Genomic DNA, 18,767 nt, shown 5'->3' with positions numbered 1-18,767 from the left:
GGCACTTCCCCAACTGAAGCTCCCTTTTGTGATAACTCCAGCCTGTGTCAAGTTGACACACAAAACTAACCAGTACAAAAACTATTCTTAAAAACAAATAAACATTCTTTCAGTCAGCAAGTATTTATTGAGTTCTTGTTAGTGCCAGACAACTGAAAACAGGATAAATCAGGGGGGCAGCCATGGGATTTACATTAGGCAAAGCATTGGGGCGAGAATTGAACAATTAATAAGTGAGCAGATAATTCTGGAAGACAGTGATGGAGTCTGGTGACCGTGGAAGAATCTCTGAGAAGATATTTGAGCTGAGGGCACCTGTGTAGGAACCGTAGGCCAGAGCACAACAGGCTCTGAGGAGCAGTCGTGCAGCCCTATGGTGGATGAAGCACCACATTAGCTCACATGTACAAGAGAGAGAACAAGAAGAACAAATAGTGTGGTCTTGCTGGGTGGAGAAAGACTTCTAAATCCTGGGCAGGATGCGTCCATCCTAGAAGAACCATGAGCCTGGTACTCTCGTTTCCTCTTTCCCTCATCTCTGTGTGTGTGTGTGTGTGTGTGTGTGTGTGTGTGTGTGTGGTGTGTGGTGCGTGTGTGTGTGTGTGTGTGTGTATGTGTGTGTGTGTGAGTGTATGTGCACTAACATGCAGGGGTGTGTGTGCATGAAGTCCCGGAGTTTGACCTTGGGAGTCAGCCTATATCTTCCACCATATTCATTGAGGAAGTGTTTCCCAGTCAGTCCCAGAGCTCACCAATATGGCCAGTCTTGCTTGCTTTGGGGTCTCCTGTCTCCAGCTTCTAAGTTTGGATTTAGAGGTACGCTGCCAGGCCTGTTCAGCATCCGTGTGGGTCATGCAGATCTGAGCTCTAGCCCTCATGCTTGCAAGGCAAGAATTTTCTAACCACTGAGCCATCTCCCAGGCCCTGAGCCTGGGTTCCTTGTGAATAGAGACATGGCCTCTTTCCCTTCCACCAGCCTCCTAAGGAGAAAAGTATTTAGGAGGGATGAGGCATGACAAGGGTGTGTGTGTGTGTGGGTGTGTGTGTCTCTCTTTCTCTACTCTTTGTGTTTATAACTTATCAAAATTTGGGCTCAAAACAAGCTGAAGTTGTGGGGTGGACCCAGACGGAGCCTGAATAGAGATGGATCTTCTCCAGGTCCTCTCCTTCACTGTCCACTCCCACCCATCTGGGCTGAGTAGAGAGAGGGACCCAAGCAGATCACCTCTGTGGTCCCTGCTGAGAAGGCATTTGGACTCTGAGTTTAGGCCAGGACTCTGAAGTGACGCATATACCAGTGTGGCCTTTTCATGATGAGCTTCTGAGGTTGAGGTCTTCAGGGAGACAAAAATCAGCTTGGGACTCGGAGGGGTTCTCTAGCATTTGCACTTGGGCGAGAAAACCGAGAGCTGGCAAATATTCTCTCCAAGCTACTCCCAAGGCCAACACCCACACACCAGTCCACAAGTACAAGGCAGTACGAGGCGCTTCCATCTGGCCCAATAGCAAGTGTACAGATGGGTACAAGCAAGTACCATGGGGGAGGGTTGGCTCCTATGGTCTAGAACAAGAGCCCATGCTCAAGCCCATTCTTCCCCAGGAGTCTGGGGCTACAGAGCGTGGAAGCAAACCAGAGAGAGGAGGCTCAGCCAACCCTATGCAGTGAGCAGAGACCCCTTCATACCATGGAAGGCCTCCTACTCAGGGAAGGAATGGTGGGCTGCTAGCTCTAGAACACACACACACATACATGCACGCACACACACACACACACACACACACACAAAAACTCAAACACACATACACTCAAATACACGTATGTACACACACACACACACACACACACACACACACACACACACACACTTTACCTTCCTTTCTAGAAGGCCAAGTTCCTTTCCTGTTTTTCTTGACCTCTCCTTACCACAGACGTAGATGTGGAGGGCAGCCAGGGGAAGCACTGGAGCATCCGGCTCTGCCTTTCCCAGGAATCTGAGGAATTTTGATTGGGAGACAGAAATTCTCCCAGCACTCTTTCTAGAGCGATACAAGTGTGCATGGGGACTGGTCCAGAATGGCGCAAGGGAGGTGATGGGAACGGGGACAGGACTGAAGCCATATGACCTTCCTAAATCATAGAATTTGAAAGCAGTCAGAGCTGTGCTGGTGAGGCTGTGCGGGTGAGCACTAACTGCACAGGTGACCGGTGACGAGATCAAAGGCAATGCTTTAGAGGGTGGTTCTCCTCCAGACTGGGGAAGGGACTGATTCTCATAAAGCCCTGTGTGACCCTGGAGACTGGGCCTGTGAGGAGGAGGGAGGAGGATGCCTCCATTTCCTTTGTTTCTGACACAAGTTACCTACAGTTGACATGGGAATTTAATGCCATCCCCTTCTATACATAACATCACCACATTTAAGTATCTTACTCTAAAAATAATGTGGGCCTTCATCAGTGTGGACTTTGGCTCTGATTACTGCTGACTAAGGAGGTAAATGGGAAGCAAATGGCATATGAACAAGAGAGGCCAGGCAGAGAACTGGGAAGAAAAAGAAAAAGATCAAGAGCCAGGCTTGTTGACCGGATGCAGGGAGAGCGGGAGAGTGGGGAATACGAAGGAGAAGGGATGTACGTGGATTAGCTCTGCAGTCACCCTTGCCAAAGACCCTGAGAAACTGTGCACCTGCCAGAGAGAAAAGGGCTCCAGACGAAACCAAAAGACACATTCCCTGAGCTCTGGAGCCTAAGGGGTCCTTCCAGGACTCCATAGCTGCAGTATGACATGAGCCCCCTCCTCACCTCCAGGCAGGCTGCCCTAAGGGTCCCACACCATGGGGACCGAGGGCATCTGTGGTTGTTACATCAGCAGGTGTCCACTCCTGCGTCATACTCCAGGCCAGATAATTCGTCTGAGGGCAGATGGGTTGCGGGGAAGCAGGAAGTCCACAGGCAGAGGCTGTCCATTCACATGAAGTCCCTTCTCGGTCACTTTTTCCTTGGGGTTGACCTGCTCCTCCTTCTCAATCTGAATTATAGGAAGAGAAAAAAATTCACAAATTGGTAAATGGTGTTCACTTCCTGCAGAGTATTCAATACAATGGTGACCTCATGAACCTTTTTTAAAAATGTGTTTATTTTTGTGTGTGTATGTGTGGTGTGTGTGGTGTGTGTGTGTGTGTCCATGCAATTCTCATAGATTCCAGAAGAGGGAGCTAAAAACTGAAGTTACAGAGAGTTGTGAACCACTGTGTGGGTGCTAGGAACTGAACTCAGGTCCTACGAGAACAAGAAGGGCTTTTAATTTCTGAGCTCCGAGTGAACCACTTGTGATGTTGTTGTTCTCCTCAGAAATCCAGCTTTAGAATTCCCCTCTCTGTTTTCTCAGTTCCTGTAATCTCTGGGCAGAACTGATATGTCAGCTTCTTTTTTCCTGGACTGAGCTTAGGAAGGGGATATATATATATATATTGAGTTCCCCTGTTCCCATGCATCATGATATTTGGTTTTCTGGTTACTGGTGGTAAGGAACCCAGAAGAACACAAAGATGGCATAAGTATGCCCTGCTCCTAGAACAGAAACAAAAAACGTTTTGTTGCTTGCGACAAGAACCTGAGGCGGCAGTCCCGTGGCACCCACACTCTGGCAGCAGAGAGGTGAGCGCTGGTGCTCAGCTTGCTCTCTCTTGCTCTTCGTTGTCAACTTGTCTGGATTTAGGGTCACCCAGGGAACACACCTCTGTGTTTGTGGACAAGTTCCCAGAAAGGTTTAAGTGAGAAGAGAAGTCTCAGCTGGAATGTGAGGGGCAACAGCCTGTGGTTTGGAGGCCGGGGACTGAATAGGAAGGAGAGAGAGAGCTGAGCATCCGTGTTCGCCTCTACTTCCTGATTGTGGATGCCACGTGACCCGACGTCTTAGGTCCTTCCCAGTACACCATGGTGGACCGTGTCCCTTCAAACTGTGAGTCAAAATGAACCTTCCTAACATGCTCGCCCAGATGCCCTGTCACATCAGTGAGAGTAGTGACTGATACCAGACTCAAATATAACCGTGCACACATCGATGTATATGACACTGCGTATATGGCATTGCTATAAAGTCCTGGCCAGGTTGACATGTCCCTAATTTGATAGGGAATAAACTACATTGATAAAGATAAGCAACATTTAATAAGTGTACTACTAAGTGTGGGCCCAGACACCCACTGGTCACAGGTTTATCGAAAAGCTTGGACTCAAACTCGATGCTATAGCCGTCCACCTTCTGCTGGGTCAGACTGTGAGGTAAACTATTTGGACTCATTCAGTCACCAATGTCAGCCAAACCCTGAGCTGGGCTCTACAGAGGTGAGTGTAAGATTGCCAGAGCCCGAAAGGAAGACGCATGGGTACATGAATCCATGCCCAGCAGAGGGCAGCACCTGCTCAGCAAGACATGTGAGGTCAGGTGGCACAAGGCTATGGCAGAGCTCCCTAAACTGATGATAATGGCCACTCCTTAGATGCAAGAGAAGAATCCTTCGTTTCCATCCAGGAGATATCTGACACAGTTTGTCCCGACCAAGCAAAACAGGAAGGTTGAAGGATGGTAGCCCACGAGAATCACTCATCTGTAATCATTCTTGATTACATCTGATCTCATTCTTTGAAAGGAGCTTTGAAAGTTTGAAGTTACAAAGATTTCCTACGTAGCCGATCAGAAGAAACAAACGGCCCTGGACTGTGTGAGCCTGGAGAGCCGAAGCCCTGAATTCATTCACAGAAGATCACTGTGGGGGTGTAGGCTCCCTCCAAGAACACGCTGGCTCTACGTGCACAGCAGAGTTGAATTTATCACATAAAGCGAGTCCAAGGGCTCCAGTGAATATTTCTCATGGAACACCAGGGTGATGCCAGCATCTAATGGTTGCCAATCGCTGCCATAGAGATGCTAGCAGCGACTGGAGCTTCTGGGAGTGTTTTAAAGCACATGTGGGGTCATCCTCTAGCTTGACAATAGACCCTGAAGCCACTAAACCACATCTCAAAATGTGTTCTCAGCGAGATAGCAGTTCAAAGCATGCACACATAGGTAAACGGGTTGAAACAGAAAACGCACAACTGTCTCTACTGAAAGACATGCATATGATGCATAAAATTCCAGACTCCACCAAAAAAAAAAAAAAAAAAAAAAAAGCTAGAGTAGGTAAAATCACCATGGATAAGATCAACATACAAAGGTAAACTATCTTTTTGTTTTACCAGTCCTAAGGAACAGTGGAAATTCAAGTTGAGAAAAGGTATTTTTTTAGTTACGTGGCCTAATTTCTCCAGGCTGTGGAGCTGATCTCTTAGGGTGATCTCCTACAGTGGCAGCTCCACAATCTTAGGATCCTGGCATTAAACCCCGAATCTTAAAGACACAAAAAGAAGTAAACTCAGACGGACATGCCATGACCACCTCCCATCAAAAAAGAGATGCTTCTATTTTCCACTGTGATGCTGAAAGCCTAGCCCCATCCAGGGAGAGGACCTTTCCTAAAGAATTAGTATTGATCCAAAAAAGACCTTTGTCTGAATTGTTTAATTCACCAACACAATACCTCAGGAACAGCATCATATCTAACATCGGGTCAGCTTCAGAAAACCTTTTTAACCCTTTTTAGATGTCTGGCTAGCTGCCCTGATCAAATGTAAATTGCTCCCATTAATGTGTCTCCTATGCTTCTGATTTGAAATACTCAGATCAATAAATGAAATAAACGATGCAGTGGTTAAATATCTATTCTAGTATATTACCTTAGGACCTCTGAGATTCTGAGAAGGGAGCTTGAGGATTGAGTGGGACTCAGAGCTGCATGAGAGGCGCAGGCTGTTAGGAAGCTGGTCCTATGTTCCCAGGGAAATAGGGCACAGCTCACGGAAGTGCCTTAGCTGATACCCGAAGAGTGACTGAGAAATGCCAGTTACTGCTTGAACCCCAGCCACCCACAGAGGCATCACTTAGCCTTCTACAAAGGACTGCCTCTTCAGTACAAAATGAATGTTCTCGGCCCCCTCCATCTTCTGGCCACTCCTGCATATCAAAAGTTAGCCAGCTGAGCCACCCTTTTGACTCCAGTCCCTTGGAAGGACTTAGCCTGGATTCACCTCTCTCCTAAGGGCTAGTGAGCAGCACCCAGTTAGTTAGTTCCTTAGCTGGGTAAATCATTTGTTCTCGTGTCTCACCAACACTTTCATCTAGGTTGTCAGAATCATGGCAGCTGCCACAGATGATGGACGTGGTCACTTATTTAGGGAGATTGAAGTCAGGGTTGTTTGCTGTGTCTGAAAATGAGGACACCCCAGAATCATGCGTGAGATTCTTACGGGGGTTCTCAAAAGCTACGCAGGGGCTGAGCAGCAGAGTGAAAAGGATGTGGACCAGTGCTCACGACGGACCCACTACACAGATCTACCTCCAAAGAGTAAAATGCTGCTCACCGTGTGTGTGTGTGTGTGTGTGTGTGTGTGTGTGTGTGTGTGTGTGCGTGCGCGGGGCGGGGACAACTAGTGCTTGCCTGACACACCACACAGATCTATCCCGAAAGAGTAAAACAAGCCCTCTGTGTGTGCAGGGCAGGGAATAGAAGTTCCTGTCTTTTCCTCCAGTTTGCTGTGGACCTAAAACTGTGGACCTAAAAAATAAAGTCTATAAAGAAGAGAGGAGGAGGTGGTGAAGGAAGGACAGAAGGGGGAGGAGAGGGAGGAGGGGGAGGAGAGGGAGGAAGAGGAGGAAGAGGAAGATGGAGAGGAGGAGGAGGGGGAGGAGGAAGAGGAAGAGGAGGAAGAGGAAGAGGAGGAAGTCACCACCAAGCATGGCGGTTCACACCTTTAATCCAAGCATGTGGGAGTTTAAAGCAGTAGAGTTTTTAGAAGTTTGAAGTCAACCTTAGATTAGAGTAAGATCCAGGCTAGCCTGAACTACAGTGTGAGTCTCTATCTCAAAAAGAAAAAAGGAAACTGGTCTACCTAAGAAAGGTAGGTAAGTGCCTCTCTGTCTCTCCCTCTCCAGTTTGCCCACTCCAACCTAATCTTCGCTGTGAAGCCTCAGGCTCCCATGGCAGAGCTGGAAAGTCCCCATTTAGGGCTCCCGTGGCATAAACACCCTGCACATGGCAGTACTGGAATGATTACTCTGTACACCAGGGCCAGCTTGTCTCTTCTTGATCCTCAGAAATCACAACTTATATTCATCTCCCCAGTGCAGCATCAAGAACCTTATCAATCTATAAGGCAGTAAAGTTTGCTGAGTGGCTGACTGAGCAAACAGATATCAGGTGAAATCCCTCAGGAGGGTCAGCAAATAGAGCAGCGGGTCCACTCATTTCACGCATGCATCAGTTCCCACAGCGGGTCCACTCATTTCTCACAGGCGTCAGTTCCCACTAAGCCTCTCTGAGGCCCAAGGTGGTTATGGAGGCTCATACGCTCAGCCTGCCGCTGTGGTCAATACTACGCTGGTAAATTAGTGACTTCCAGTCCTGTGGATTGGCACAGACACAGCCATCTGAAGTGGGGACCAGTAACATCTGCAAAAACAGAAGCCACGCCAGGTCTTTCAAACAGAGGGGGTTTAATGCAGGGAGATTACACAGGCTTGGTACTGTGGAGCGATTCCCCGTGTTAGTACTTGGCGGAGAGCAGCTACTGACCTTAGGCTAGGGGGAACAAAAGGCAAGAGATGGTGTTACCAGAACCTAGAAGCTCTGGTGGGAGACCCCCCGCGGCTGGTGCCTGGCCCTCTGAGGGGGCTGCTGCGTGCTGGCTGCTTAGACTTCTGAGGGGGCTTCTGCTTGGCTGGTGGTGGTCGGATCTCTGGGCGGGGACGCGGCTGGCGCTCAGTCCTTGAAGGGGACCTTGGCTTGGCTGGCCTCGGAGGGGACCTTGGCTTGGCTGGCATCAGAGGGGACTTTGGCTTGGCTGGCGGCGCTCTGACCACCACTGGGGACGCAGCTGGCTGGTGCTTGGGCCTCTGAGGGGACGTGGCACGGCGGCTGGTGCAGAGAGGGCCAAAAGAAGCAGGAGGCTGCAGCCTGGGGATCTCCACCGTTGCTCAAGGGATGCAGGCTTGAACTGGAAACAGCAGGAAAGCCCGGCCCTCCCACCCGCCTTCTGCTCGCCCTCCAGAACCTTCCTAACAGGGAGCTGACAGTCACGATGGAACAGGGGGAATGTGGTGTAGACCTGGCCCAGAGCCCGCACTCACCTGGTCTTCTGGCAGGCGCAGCAGATCCAGTCCTCCTCCTTCTTCTGATAAAAGCAGCCGCTCTTGCAGATGCTGTACTTGCGGTCCACGATCTCACGCTTGGAGTTGAGGAAGGTGAAGGGTGGGCAACAGTGGATGCTGAAGTGCTCCGAGAACTTCTGGTTCTTGGAGAGCCTGGGGCCCTCCTTGGCTATTTTCTGACTCATCTCACTGGAAACCATTGATGAAGAAGAAGAAGGGAGGGAAGGGGAGGGGAGGGGAGGGGAGGGCAGGGGAGAGAGAATACAGCATGTGAGGGAGGAGCCCTTCTGCTCAGCGACCACCGGTGACACTGCTCTGCAGAACAAAGGTGCAGAGCTCCGGTGCTTAGTAATGCTTCTCTCTCTCTCTCTCTCTCTCTCTCTCTCTCTCTCTCTCTCTCTCTCTCTCTCTCTCTCTCTCTCTCTCTCTCTCTCTCTCTCTCTCTCTCTCTGTGTGTGTGTGCATGATTTTATGACAAGAGCCACGTGGGAAAGGCTATGGCAAGCAACTGAGTTTCCTGGAGATGGCCCACCGTTTTGCACGGCTGCGATTGGTGCGCTCTGAGAGCCAAAGTCGGAAGAGACTTCATTCCAGGGTCAGCTTCTCGCTGCTGATCTGCCTTCCCTGCCACTATTACACAGCCTAATGGTTCCCGGACATCAGCCCACCCTATTCAGCAATTTCCTGCAGAATCAATATGAAGAGGAACTTTCAAGTAATAATGCAGTTTAGATGACTTCATAATTCCTGATAATGATTTTATAGACCTGGGTTAAGACAAGTAAATCCATGCCCCCTGTAGAATAAAAACTGCAAATAGAGCTCTGTAAACCTTCATGTGTCACAGGCTAATTGCACTAGGAAAAGAAAACAGGCTTGGAACACATTTACGATCAAGGAAAACATTCCTTCTAAGTTAGAAATGAGGCCACTAAAGCTCATAAAGTGAGAATGGGCAATTTATCGTAGGTGCAAGGACAGAAAATAAATGATTGACTAGTCAGTCTATACAAGACTTCAAAATAACAAGTCACAGGGCAGATGACTTGTCTCCTGACTAAATCTTGCTAACTTATGACATAAAAAAAAAAACTATTGTTTTAAACTTTTAATGAACTTGTGGGGCTAGAAAATAGATGATGAATGTTTAGTCAGGTAGTAGTCTTAATGGAAAGACATGTAAACAATTCTGCTGTAACTCCTTAAACCTTATCGACCTATGACAGGAACTACTGCTTCAAACTTGCTCTGAACTTCTTAATGTAAAAGTGTTTAGAAAACCATGTAAGCAGGGCAGTGGTGGCGCAGGTCTTTAATCCCAGCACGTGGGAGGCAGAGGCTGGCAGATTTCTGAGTTTGAGGCCAGCCTGGTCTACAGAGTGAGTTTCAGGACAGCCAGGGGTATACAGAGAAACCCTGTCTCAAAAAAAAAAAAAGAAAGAAAGAAAGAAAGAAAGAAAGAAAGAAAGAAAGAAAGAAAAAGAAAAGAAAACCATGTAATCAATTACTTTCTGTAACAGTTCTACCTGGAAGTTGAAAAAGATTATCTCATAGCAAAAGATTATTAAGAACAAAAATGAAGTGGCAAGAAGCTGGAGAGGTGGCTCAGAGGTTAAAATCACTGACTGCTCTTCCAGAGGTCCTGAGTTCAATTCCCAGCAACCACATGGTGGCTCACAACCATCCGTAATGGAATCTAATGCTCTCTTCTGGTGTATCTGAAGAGAGCTACAGTGTATTCACATGAAACAAACAAATAAATCTTTAATAAATAAATAAAAATAAAGTGGTAATATAACCCTTTTCTGCTTCATCCAGTGTGTGTGCCTGATTTCTTTCTTTTCCTTTCTCTCTGGCTCACAAATTAATGAACTCTGATCACTTGCCTGGCCAGCAAGCTGTCCCTGTTAGAAAGTAAAGAGTCCAAGGAACCAAGTTTCTTTTCTTAACCCCCTATTGTTTTCAGCAGGAGTTAACTGCCAGAAGCCATCACCTTTTGGCCTCAGACTAGCAAGAAAGAATTAAATAGCCAAAAGTCACGAGCTTTTCACCACTGATACCATACCTCACTGCTTTCCTCAGTTTACCCTGGATGATGAGCTAGCTTCCAACAGTTTTACATGAGTGGTGTGGGTGCACATGTGTGTTTTGCATGTGTGCATGAACAGACATGTAGAAGCCCAAGGCTGATATGGGGACTCCTTCTCCACTCTCTCCCCCTTTATTCACTGAGGCAGGATCACTCAGTCAAACCCAGAACTTGCGGGTGATAGCTGGTGTTTCTAGACAGCTTGATCTGAGATCTCCTGCCTCTGCCTTCCAGAGATGGAATTATAGGGGGCCTCCACACTACCTGTCATTAATATGTGTTCTGGGGGCTTGAACCCTGGTCCCTGTCTTATGAATGAAGCACCTGAACCAACGAGCATCTCCTAGCCTCTTCTGAGGGACCTCGTTGAGTTATATATCTACTTTTTCTCTTCACCAGTGAGCTCTTTGCTTTCATGTCTGTGTTTTGCTTTTCCCAGTCCAACAATTCCCACATGGACTTACTATACTGTGTGCTTTGGTTTATGTTTGACTAGAAGGCATCCCGTGTCAGATAGCACAACTCCAGCTGTACACCACAAAGGTCAATGTCAGCTTTTCAGCTCCACTTCCTTTTCAATATGGGTAAATTCTTAAGTTTATCAATAATTTTTTTAATCGATTGTCAATACCCAAGTGAATAAACCGTTTTGTTAAGTTGATGTCTCATTCTAATGCATCAGCTATGAAGAGTGACCTTATGTCCAAGTCTTTGAACTTGGCCTACTGTCCATATTTGATTTAAAATATTGCATGTTTCTGAAAACAGGTTGCAATTGTCTAGTGTTCTAATTAGCCGCAACTGTCAACTGCCAACTCGACACAGGCTAGGGTCCCTAAGAAGGGAATCTCACCTGATGGGCTGCTCAGATCAGAATGCCTGTGCCATGTCTGTGGGAGATGGTGTTGACTGATACTATATAGGAAAGCCACTATGGGTAGCACCATTCCCTAGGCACGTGGTCCTAGGCTATGTGAGAAAGCATGTGGGTAGCATGAACTTGAGAGGGAGCTGTCGACCAGCATTCCTCCATGCCATCGACCAGCAGTACTCCATAGTGTCTGCTTCATGAGTGAGCTCTTTCCATGACTTCCTTCAATGACAGCCTGCCTGCAACTTGCAAACTGAATATAACCCTTTCCTTCCCTTAAGTTGCTGTTGGTCAGACGGTTTTATCATAGCAAGAGGAGGGAAGCATCATACACTGTAAAGTTTTGTGTTCTCATTATGTGCACCAACTGTAATCATGATTTATTTCTGGGTGTGGTAGTTATCATGGGTCATGGCTCAGACCCACAGAGAAGGTGAACCCAGCTCAATCTACCTGTCCCTAGCTCCCAAGAAATAGGAGTATTTCCACTTTTTGGGCTTCATCACATAGCTTCTGCCTGTTCCCTTCCCGACCAACAACTACACAGCTCACACCTCAGTGAGACCCTGCTCAAAGGAAGGCTCCTTTCGGAGTCTTTCCAGAACTTTCCCTTCCACTAATGAGTAAGGATCCCTCCTCCCTCCTTGTGGCCTGACTTCCGACCTAATTCAAGAAAATTTAAAGACAGAGGAAGCATGCAAACTCCTAGAGAGATGAAGTATTAGGGAAAAAAATAACTGGAAAAAATTATATTCCACAACAACAACAAAATCCTGAAATACCTAGAAATAGAGAGAAAACTAAAATGTCGAAATTTCTACGGGGAAAATTTAAAGCTGCACAGATAATAACAGGAATAAATTTTAAAAACTGTAATGGAAAAGATCTACACCATAAAGAAACAAGGGTTTCTGGAAGTAAAGTCATGAATGCCCTGCACTTCTCACTAAATGTGCCAAGACCTTAAACAAAGAGCTTCAGTCTGAACCAACAGAGCAGATGAGACACTCTGGTAGTGCAAGAGCCACACAGCACTCACAAAGGAGCAAACGCCAGAAATCAGAAAGAGTGGAAAATCCCGAATCCCAGGATGGAGAACTGGAAGGAACGAGCGTACAAAGTCCCACCCCCAAACAGGAAGCTGTTCGCGATTGGTGGCTGCAAGAGGGAGTAGCAGGAAGTGGCATTGGGTATATTGAGCATTCTCAAGAGCAGACCTCATGCTCAGAGCCGCTGGCCAACACAAATGAGACTTCACGCTTCTGGTGGCTGCGGGGAGGAGTTGGGAGAAGTGAAAGAATATAATCAAAATATATTGTGTGAACTTCTCAAAAAATAAATAAAAACATTAAAAGTGAAAGGAAAAAATGTTTTAAAGTCTAAAAGCAGTAACAACTACCCTCATACCATATGTGGAGATGCATTCCTGAGAACCAGAGTTTAAGATAATCTGATATGCTATAATGCCAACACTCAGGACAGGAAAGCATGGGGTCATCAACTTAAGGTCATCCTTGACTGTATAACGAGTTCAGTCCAGCTCAGCCCACATAAGACCCTATATTTACAATAAATGAATTAATTAAAACGAATTAACATAAAGTAGTGTAGCAATGGCCTCAAGTTAGGCAAATGGAACCTCAGAGTAGAAAACTAGAATTCAAAAGCAGATACACACACAAGAAAACTCAGTGCCTATCAAAGACACACTAAACCAACATCAGGAAAAGATTCTTCATGAAGAAAGCTTGTATGTGCAATGAGTATGAGTTGACATTAATAAAACAATCAAAACCTACTCCACATCAAAAGACACAATATCCATGACCAAGAGAAGCAGTACCAGAATAATAAAACATATATGAATATAAAGAATTTCTTTTTAAAATTTTACATGGCTGTTTGCCTGCACATATGTATGTGCATCATGTACATGCCTAGTGCCTGGAGAGACCGGGAGAGGGCATCTGATTCCCTGAAACTGGAGTTACAGAGACCTGTGGCCCACAATGTGGACACACTAGGAATCAAACTGGAGCCCTGCAGTAGAACAGCGGATGCTCTTAGCTACGGAGCCATCTCTCCAGCCTAGAAGCTCTCAAGTTTTTGTCAGTCTGGTAGGCGAGGTGTTTTGTGATACAAGTTAGCTAAAGTTAAATTAAGTTTCAGAACAGTTTAAATGTGAAAGCCCTGCAAGTATAATGTACTGTGTCAAGAGATGAAAGGGAAGATGTGGCCAGTGGTGTGTTGAGGAAGCGTCCACTGGGGACAGGGTGATGGCTTAGCAGGTAAAACACCCTCTCGCTATATAGCCTGAGGACCCTGAGTTCAATCCTGGAGCCCACAGATCTGGCAAGAACCAGCAGTGTTATACAGCAAAGGGGGAAATGGAGACAGGAGAGTCCCAGGACGCTCTGGGCCAGCTAGCCTGAGGTACACAGCAGAGAAGAGGAAAGAGACCCTGTCTCAGAATGGGTGGAATGTGAAGACCGCTACCTGAGGTTGCCCTCGGACCCACACACATATCATATATACACAAAATAATTATTCATAAATTGCTTAAATTAGAAAGAAATTGCTCAGTGAAACTCATCTACTCGTGGCCAACCTCTCATTGTACTGGGAAAGGAATGTGGTGTCTTAAAAGCATGGCTCCTAAGTTGAGGAAGGAGCCCTGACCAGCACTGTCTCCAGTGTTGCCTGAAATCCTGTACAAGTGTTTTAATTAAAAAAAAAAAACTCAGTCAGAGAAGTACTCGCCTTGTGAACTGATGATCTCAGGTTAATCCCCTAGAACCCACATTTTTAGAAGATAAATAAAAACAGTGTAGTGATGTGTCTATAATCTCAGCAGTGGTGAACCCCAGGGCTTGCTGGCCAGTTGGTCTAGCCCAATCAGTGAATTCCAGGCAAACAGGAAAGATTCTGTCACAAATAACAATGTGAACACTGTCCTGAGAAACAAGATTTGAGGTTGGACTCAGGCCTCCAAACCCCCACATGCACACATGCTCACATAGGCACACACATGCCCACATGAACACGTACACATAATACGCATACCAAAAATATTCTGAGGCTGTTTAACTCTACAAACAAACATTAGAGATAGGAAGAGAGAAAGAGAGAGACAGAGAAAGTTCAACAAGGTTCCTGACACAGGCTGGAGAGATAGCTCAGTGGTTAAGAGCATGGTTGCCCCTCCAGAGGACCCGGATTCAATTCCCAGCACCCACGTGGTAGCTCACAGTCATCTCTTGGTAACTGCAGCTCTGTGGCCCTTGGTAGCCTCTTCTGACCTCTGCAGGCACCAGGCATGTCCATGGTACAAGACATACATGCAGACAAAATCCCCATATACATAAAAATAATAAATACATAAATTGAGTATTTTTAAAAAGATTCCTAACATAGGTCAATATACAAAATCCAAGCATTACAATTCAAGGATATAATATATACAATAAAGGAAGACCACGGAACATCTACAGGTAAAAATACATCAAAAATAAATAACAACCTTAGGAAACATACATAATCAGGGATGGAGAGAGGGCTCAGCAATTAAAGAAAAAGGACTAGAGTTCAATTCCCAGCATCCACTTCAGGCAGCTTACAACTTGTAACTCCAATGTCAACGAGTACAACGCTCTTCTCCAGTTTCCACAGGTACCACACACACACAAAGTACACATGCATACACACATGCAAGTACTCACACAAACATACAAAATAATTTTTAAAAAGTTTTAATCTACAAAATTTTCGAAAACTTAAAAAGAACTATTTAATACCATAGTATACTTAGTGTCCTGAGTACATCTCAGTGGTTACTGTAACTCTGATCAATATCAGATTTGCACATAGCTGACAAGGCCAGCCTATAATTCTGGTAAGAGCATGAAGGCCCAAGAACAACTAAGACTGTTTTCAATGTGAGATCCATGTCCTTAAAAATATTAGCACTCACTGTGAACTACACCAAAAACATATACCCCACACAGACATACACTGAATAAGAAATCCATCATGTCAACAGTCACTAGGAGGAAGTACATATAACAGCATATTAGTTTGGGAAAAGATGATAGATCACTGAAACGGGGTTGAGAGTTCAGAAGCAGAACCACATATATATAGTGGCATGACCTATAACAGAGGGATAATTTAAAATGATCAGTGGTTGACCTGGTGGTTAGTTTTAGTCACCAATTTATCTAGAACAGTGGGGCGAGATCTTGATGAGGGACTTTCTAGATTGTGTTTGGCATATGAGCTTGTCTGTGGCAGGATTGTCTTGTGTTAGACAATGTGGAAAGACCCAATCACTGTAGGATTATATGAATTAATATGGAAAGACACCCACTGTAGGCAGCACCACTCCCTAGGCAGGAGATCACAGACTGTATAAGAAATGAGAAAGTATCCGGTAGTGGTGGTTCAGGCCTTTAATCCTGGAACTTGTGAGGCAGAGGCAGGGGACCTCTGTGAGTTGAAGGCTAGCCTGGTCTACATAGAAAGTTCCAGGACAGCCAGAGCTATATTTAGTGAGACCCTATCTCTCTCCTATAAGAGAGGGGGGGGGAGGGAGAGGGAGGGAGAAGAAGAAGAAGAAGAAGAAGAAGAAGAAGAAGAAGAAGAAGAAGAAGAAGAAGAAGAAGAAGAAGAAGAAGAAAAGAAGGAGAAGGAGGGGAGGAGAAGGAGGGGAGGAAGGAGGAGGAGGAGAAAGGGAAGAGGGTAAAGAAGGAGAAAGGGAAGAGGAAGAAGAAGGAGGAGAAGAAGAAGGAGGAGGAGGAGAAAAAGAAGGAGGAAGAGAAGAAGAAAGAGGAGGAGGAGGAGGAGAAAAAGAAGGAGAAGGAGAAAAGAAGGAGGAGAAGGAGGAAAAGGAGAAGGGGAAGAAGAAGAAGAAGAAGAAGAAGAAGAGGAGGAGGAGGAGGAGGAGGAGGAGGAGGAGGAGGAAGAGGAGGAGGAAGAAGAAGAAGAGCTGGGCACAAGCAGGCATGAATTAATTCATTGCTCTGTGCTCTTGACTGTGAACGTATTGTGACCAAATGTCCCAAGCGCCTTCCATTACGACTTCCTCACTGTGATGGACTGTACCTTGGATCTTAGGGGCTAAAGTAAATCATTTCCCTCCCCCAGTTCACTTTTTCCAGGTTGTTTTATCACAGCAACAGGAAACAAAACCAGGAGAGATGAACACTTAAGTAAAACCAAGACAAACATCCTAGTTTGTTGGTTGCAGCAAACACCTGCTGTGAAGTATGAGCCAGGCAGACGCAGGTGCTTCATGTACCAAACTCTGTTGCACTCATGATATCACAAGCACTCTAGTTTGCAAATGAGAGACCCAGACGTGGTGGTTTGAAGATGCTTGGCCTAGGGAGTGGCACTATTTGGAGGTGTGACCCTGTTGGAGGAAGTGTGTCATTGTGGGCGTGGGCTTTAAGACCCTCTTCCTAACCACATGGGAGTCAGTATTCTCCTAGCAGCCTTCAGATGAAGATGTAGAACTCTCAGCTCCTCCTGCACCAGCCTGTCTAAATACTGCCAAGCTCCCCACCATGATGGTGATAATGGACTGAACCTTTGAGCCTGTAAGTCTGCCTCAATTAAATGTCACCCCTATAAGAGTTGACTTGGTCATGGTGTCTGTTCACAGCAGTAAAACCCTCAAACAACAGAGAAGTCACCTGAAGGCTGAGAAGTAGGAAATGGGGTGTCAGGACCCCAACCAAGGTAGACTAGAATATACTCTTAAGTCTGATACAATATTCTTTCTAACAGAAAACAGGAAAAGGAGGAGAAGAAAGGAGAGAAGGAAGAAGACAGATCATAAAGACTGCTTCATGAGATGAAGAAATCCCTGCAAGGCATTGCCACCCTAAGGAAGACAGGCACCCAAGTGGCGACTCCTATATATGGACACCTTCCAAGCAACCATTGCTTATTCTCATCTAAAACATGATGGCGCATGCAGATCCTGCCCAGAGGTGTTCCTGTCCATCCTTTTAATCTTTTATGCTGTGCTCCATGACTCTAACATGAGCATGCTCAAGAGGGTACTCCTTAACTCGCAATGTTCATGAATGTGTTCCTTAACTGAGCTCGCTGAGCAATGGGACCCCCCTGTATGGCTCTGCAGACTCCCTGAATAAAATCCCCATGCTTCCTTTGTTTAAGGATGGCATGGCTTTGGCTGTGACTCCGGAGCTCTCCTTGCCTGCGGCTTCCTCCATTCTTCCATACCTTGGCTGGGCTTGTTATAGCAGTGTGCTCTCTGAGATGCGACCCTGTCCATTGTAGGAACTGAGATAGGAACCCACCACCTTTATTTATGTAATGACTTAAAACTACAAGGCCAACATCCCGTTCTGATGTAGAAGAAAATGTTCTAATGTAAGAAGTATCACAGTTTAGTAATCAAGATTTTTTTTTTTCAAGACAGGGTTTCTCTGTGTAGCCCTGGCTGTCCTGGAACTCACTCTGTAGACCAGGCTGGCCTCAAACTCAGAAATCCACCTGCCTCTGCCTCCCAAGTGCTGGGATTAGAGGCGTGCGCCACCACTGCCCTGCTAGTAATCAGGATTTTAAATCAAAACTTAAAAGGAGGCAAATCATCAAGAAGGAATAGTCTTTTAAATATATCATATATTGTATCTATTTATTTGGGGTGTACACATCACTAAGTATGTGGAGGTCAGTGGTGTACGTGTCAGTGTGTATGTGGAGGTCAGAGGACAATTCACCAGAGTAAGTTCTCTGCCTCTCAATCACATGCATCCCACGGATCACACTCAGGCTGCCTGGCTTAGCGACAAGCTCCTTCACCCACTAATCCATGTTCCTTGCCAAGCGGGTAGTTACTTCCAGATAGCTGTAGTACTCAAAGAAAAGGAAATAACAGCAAGGAGATAGCATAGCAGGTCATAGCCATCCTGATGGGCCCCACAGATAAGGAAAAAGTGACATCAGCAAAGAGCGGAGTGGATAGCCAATGAGAGGTGAAGGGCGGGGCACAGGCAGTGCAGGGGAGGGGCACAGGCCAGTGCAGGGGAGGGGCACGGAGCAATGCAGGGGAGGGGCACGGAGCGGTGCAGGGGAGAGGCGCGAAGCAATGCAGGGGAGGGGCACGCGCTGGACAGTGGCCGCTGTTTACACTTATACCGGAAACTATCATAAGTCAGGGAGCCTGGGCTGTCAAAGAACCCCTGCCTCCCTGCAAGGAGGGAGTGGGTGCAGACGCTGGTATCCAGCCAGGGTCTCCACTGTGAAAACAACAATCAACAAGGGCAGAATAAATCCACCTGTTCCCAGAGACCGTCAGCAGTTTCTAAACCTCGCTAATCTTCTCTTGGGCCAGAGACTAATGATTCCCTCTAAGTCTAGATTTACATAGCAAGCACAACAGCTTCTGTGTGCAGCAGAAATAGAAAAGAGAAGGACGTCAGCATTGGTCGGATGACGTCAGCATTGGCCAGATAACATCAGCACTGGCCGGATGACTAGTTATTCATGCTTCTAGGGATTTTCCCCCAGGGATGAGTGTGTTTACACACTA

General features: G+C 46.4%; 1 protein-coding gene across 5 annotated transcripts in view; it reads right to left on the bottom strand.

Moving 5' to 3' along the window:
* Mobp (myelin associated oligodendrocyte basic protein) overlaps positions 1-18,767 on the bottom strand; it is a 33,391-nt gene that overhangs the window by 6,738 nt on the left and 7,886 nt on the right. Inside the window, exons 3-5 of one of the 5 annotated variants that reach the window (XR_004111526.1) lie at positions 8,226-8,435; positions 7,672-8,013; positions 2,801-3,026 (exon numbers count right to left, since the gene is read on the bottom strand). Coding sequence is in view for 4 of the 5 variants with exons in the window: in XM_031344076.1 (XP_031199936.1) it covers positions 7,707-8,060; positions 8,101-8,140; positions 8,226-8,446 (615 nt within the window). In the remaining variant the exon portion in view is untranslated. Of the gene's footprint in view, positions 1-2,800; positions 3,027-6,837; positions 8,061-8,100; positions 8,141-8,224; positions 8,600-18,767 lie in introns of those variants that run through there. The other 4 variants (XM_031344076.1, XM_031344079.1, XM_031344078.1 and 1 more) reach the window with 4 other exon arrangements.

This window comes from Mastomys coucha, unplaced genomic scaffold, assembly GCF_008632895.1.
Source record: "Mastomys coucha isolate ucsf_1 unplaced genomic scaffold, UCSF_Mcou_1 pScaffold23, whole genome shotgun sequence".
Taxonomy (NCBI): Eukaryota; Metazoa; Chordata; class Mammalia; order Rodentia; family Muridae; genus Mastomys; species Mastomys coucha.
This window is presented reverse-complemented; position numbering and strand designations above follow the sequence as displayed.